The sequence below is a fragment of the Centruroides sculpturatus genome, unplaced genomic scaffold (assembly GCF_000671375.1).
Source record: "Centruroides sculpturatus isolate CEXI.00-Female unplaced genomic scaffold, Cexi_2.0 scaffold6996, whole genome shotgun sequence".
NCBI classification, from domain to species: Eukaryota; Metazoa; Arthropoda; class Arachnida; order Scorpiones; family Buthidae; genus Centruroides; species Centruroides sculpturatus.
The window spans coordinates 1-2,014 of NW_019391094.1; the positions used below are offsets into that span (position 1 = coordinate 1).

General features: G+C 39.2%; 1 protein-coding gene across 1 annotated transcript; it reads left to right on the forward strand.

Moving 5' to 3' along the window:
* Positions 1 to 1,029: 1,029 nt before the first annotated feature.
* LOC111617555 lies at positions 1,030 to 1,917 on the forward strand (the record flags this gene model as incomplete). Its single annotated transcript, XM_023358835.1, has 1 exon — positions 1,030 to 1,917. A coding segment is annotated over one exon (620 nt), but the record flags the coding sequence as incomplete, so codon positions are not given.
* Positions 1,918 to 2,014: the final 97 nt, after the last annotated feature.

Consider the following 2,014-nt stretch of genomic DNA (forward strand, 5'->3'; position numbering starts at 1 on the left):
GGTTAAAAAAACAACCGGGATCCCGGAATCCCGTTTGAGAAACCCTAATCCTGACCAAACCTTTATTTGATAATTTTATTAAGATTTTTTAAGTTATTATAGAGTATGCAAACAATGTATTTTACATTATATTTACCAGACATTATAATTATAAACATATAATGTTAGATGGGGTTTGTTCATCCAGGCCTGTTATTTCAATTTTTTAATCTGATCTAGGGTGTGCTATTCATCAATTATGCACTACAGATTTTATATTTAAACTAATTTTATGTAAAATTTAAATAGAAAATAATTGATGTCTAAATAAAACCCCTTAGGTTTATTTACTTGTAAGTAATAAAATCACCTCAAACTGTCTTGTCATAAAACAGAATGAATATTCTGCCACAACACCTCTTTGCCACTTGCCTTGTCTTTGCATACAACATTGAATACTTGCAGAAGTTTTGGTATGGTAAATTTAAATCAAGTGTTTTTACACTGGTCATAATTAACAGACAATAACTAAAAGCAAGATTGCAAACACACATATGAAGCAAAACCAATATGGTCAACAAACACTGAATGCATTCTTATGGGCACATATGTAACAATGATGTATCAATGTCAATAAAGGATCAAATATGATTGGTTCTGCAATTTTATAAAATAAGAAAAGTTTCATGTTAAAGTTTATGCTTATACTGGTGTGGCGAACGCCGCTCTTCACATCTGTACCCTTAACAGTTGTAAAATACAAGCAATTACCCCCAGGTGTATGAGTCATCACTTCCTGGAATAAATTCGAACTCACCCCACAAAGACCGTCGAAAATCAGTTGTCTTTGTTAGCTGCATCGTTGAGGCATGTGCTGTACCAAGTATGCGAGAAGGACCATAAAAGTTTAGTTTTTGTTATGATCTCGTCTCGTTTGTTTCTTCCACTCACAGCGACGAAAGATAAAAGCAACAACAACGTAAAAACCACATTAGTGAGCCGGACTAAGAACATAATTCGACTAAGAACTACCATTTGAACCTTCATCAGGTACGTCGTTTTCCTTTTCTCAAGACCTCAGTTGTCAGATCATTGCCGAGATCGGAGCGGTAAAAATCCCTCCATACAACTTTTCCGACCCAGCCTTATGGTTCCACATGTGTGAAAGCACATTTGCGCTAGGATCTCCAAAGCTGATCACGGAAAGTGCCACAAAGTTCAACTACGTAGTGGCCCATTTACCCCCGAAAGTCACATCAACAGTTAGAGACATTATTATTTCTCCGGACCATACAGACCTGTACGGTCACATAAAGGTAGAACTTATTAAACGATCCGGCGAATCGTCTCAACAGGAGCTACGAAAACTATTGGCCGAAGAACAGCTAGGAGATCACAAACTCTCCAAACTACTATGTATTCTAAAGAGTCGGGCGGAAAATTTTCAAATCCCGGACGCAGTTATACTAGAATTATTCATACAACACCTTCCGACGTCCGTCCAATCTATCCTAGCCACCATTACCCCACTCAACGTAGACAAAGCAGCGGAGGTAACGGACCGAATGGTGGAAGTAACCTCCACAACGATAGTTTCAGTGTCGCAACCTGAGAAACCCGTTACTGTAACCAACAAAATACTAGTCGAAATAGATAAACTTAACAAGTGAATCGATCAACTAACGCAGGCACGTCGGGATCGCAGTGACCATTTTTCTCGATGCTGCTGCAGCAGTTCAGGACATTGCAACAATTCAACTCACCACAGTATTAACAACTACTGCTGGTACCAGAACCGTTTTGGCACAAAGGCACAAAAATGTACTCCTCCGTGTAGTTTTTCCAACAAACGAGAGCGGCGAAGCGTAAAGGCGACATGCACTTTGCCGGAACAATCTCGTCGCCTGTTCATCCTAGACAAGAAAATGAACATAAACTTTCTCGTTGATGCAGGTTCCGACGTATCAATATTTCCAGCCTCCTCATCTCAAAAGAAGCGCGCATCTCAAATGACCTTGACAGCAGCAAACACAAC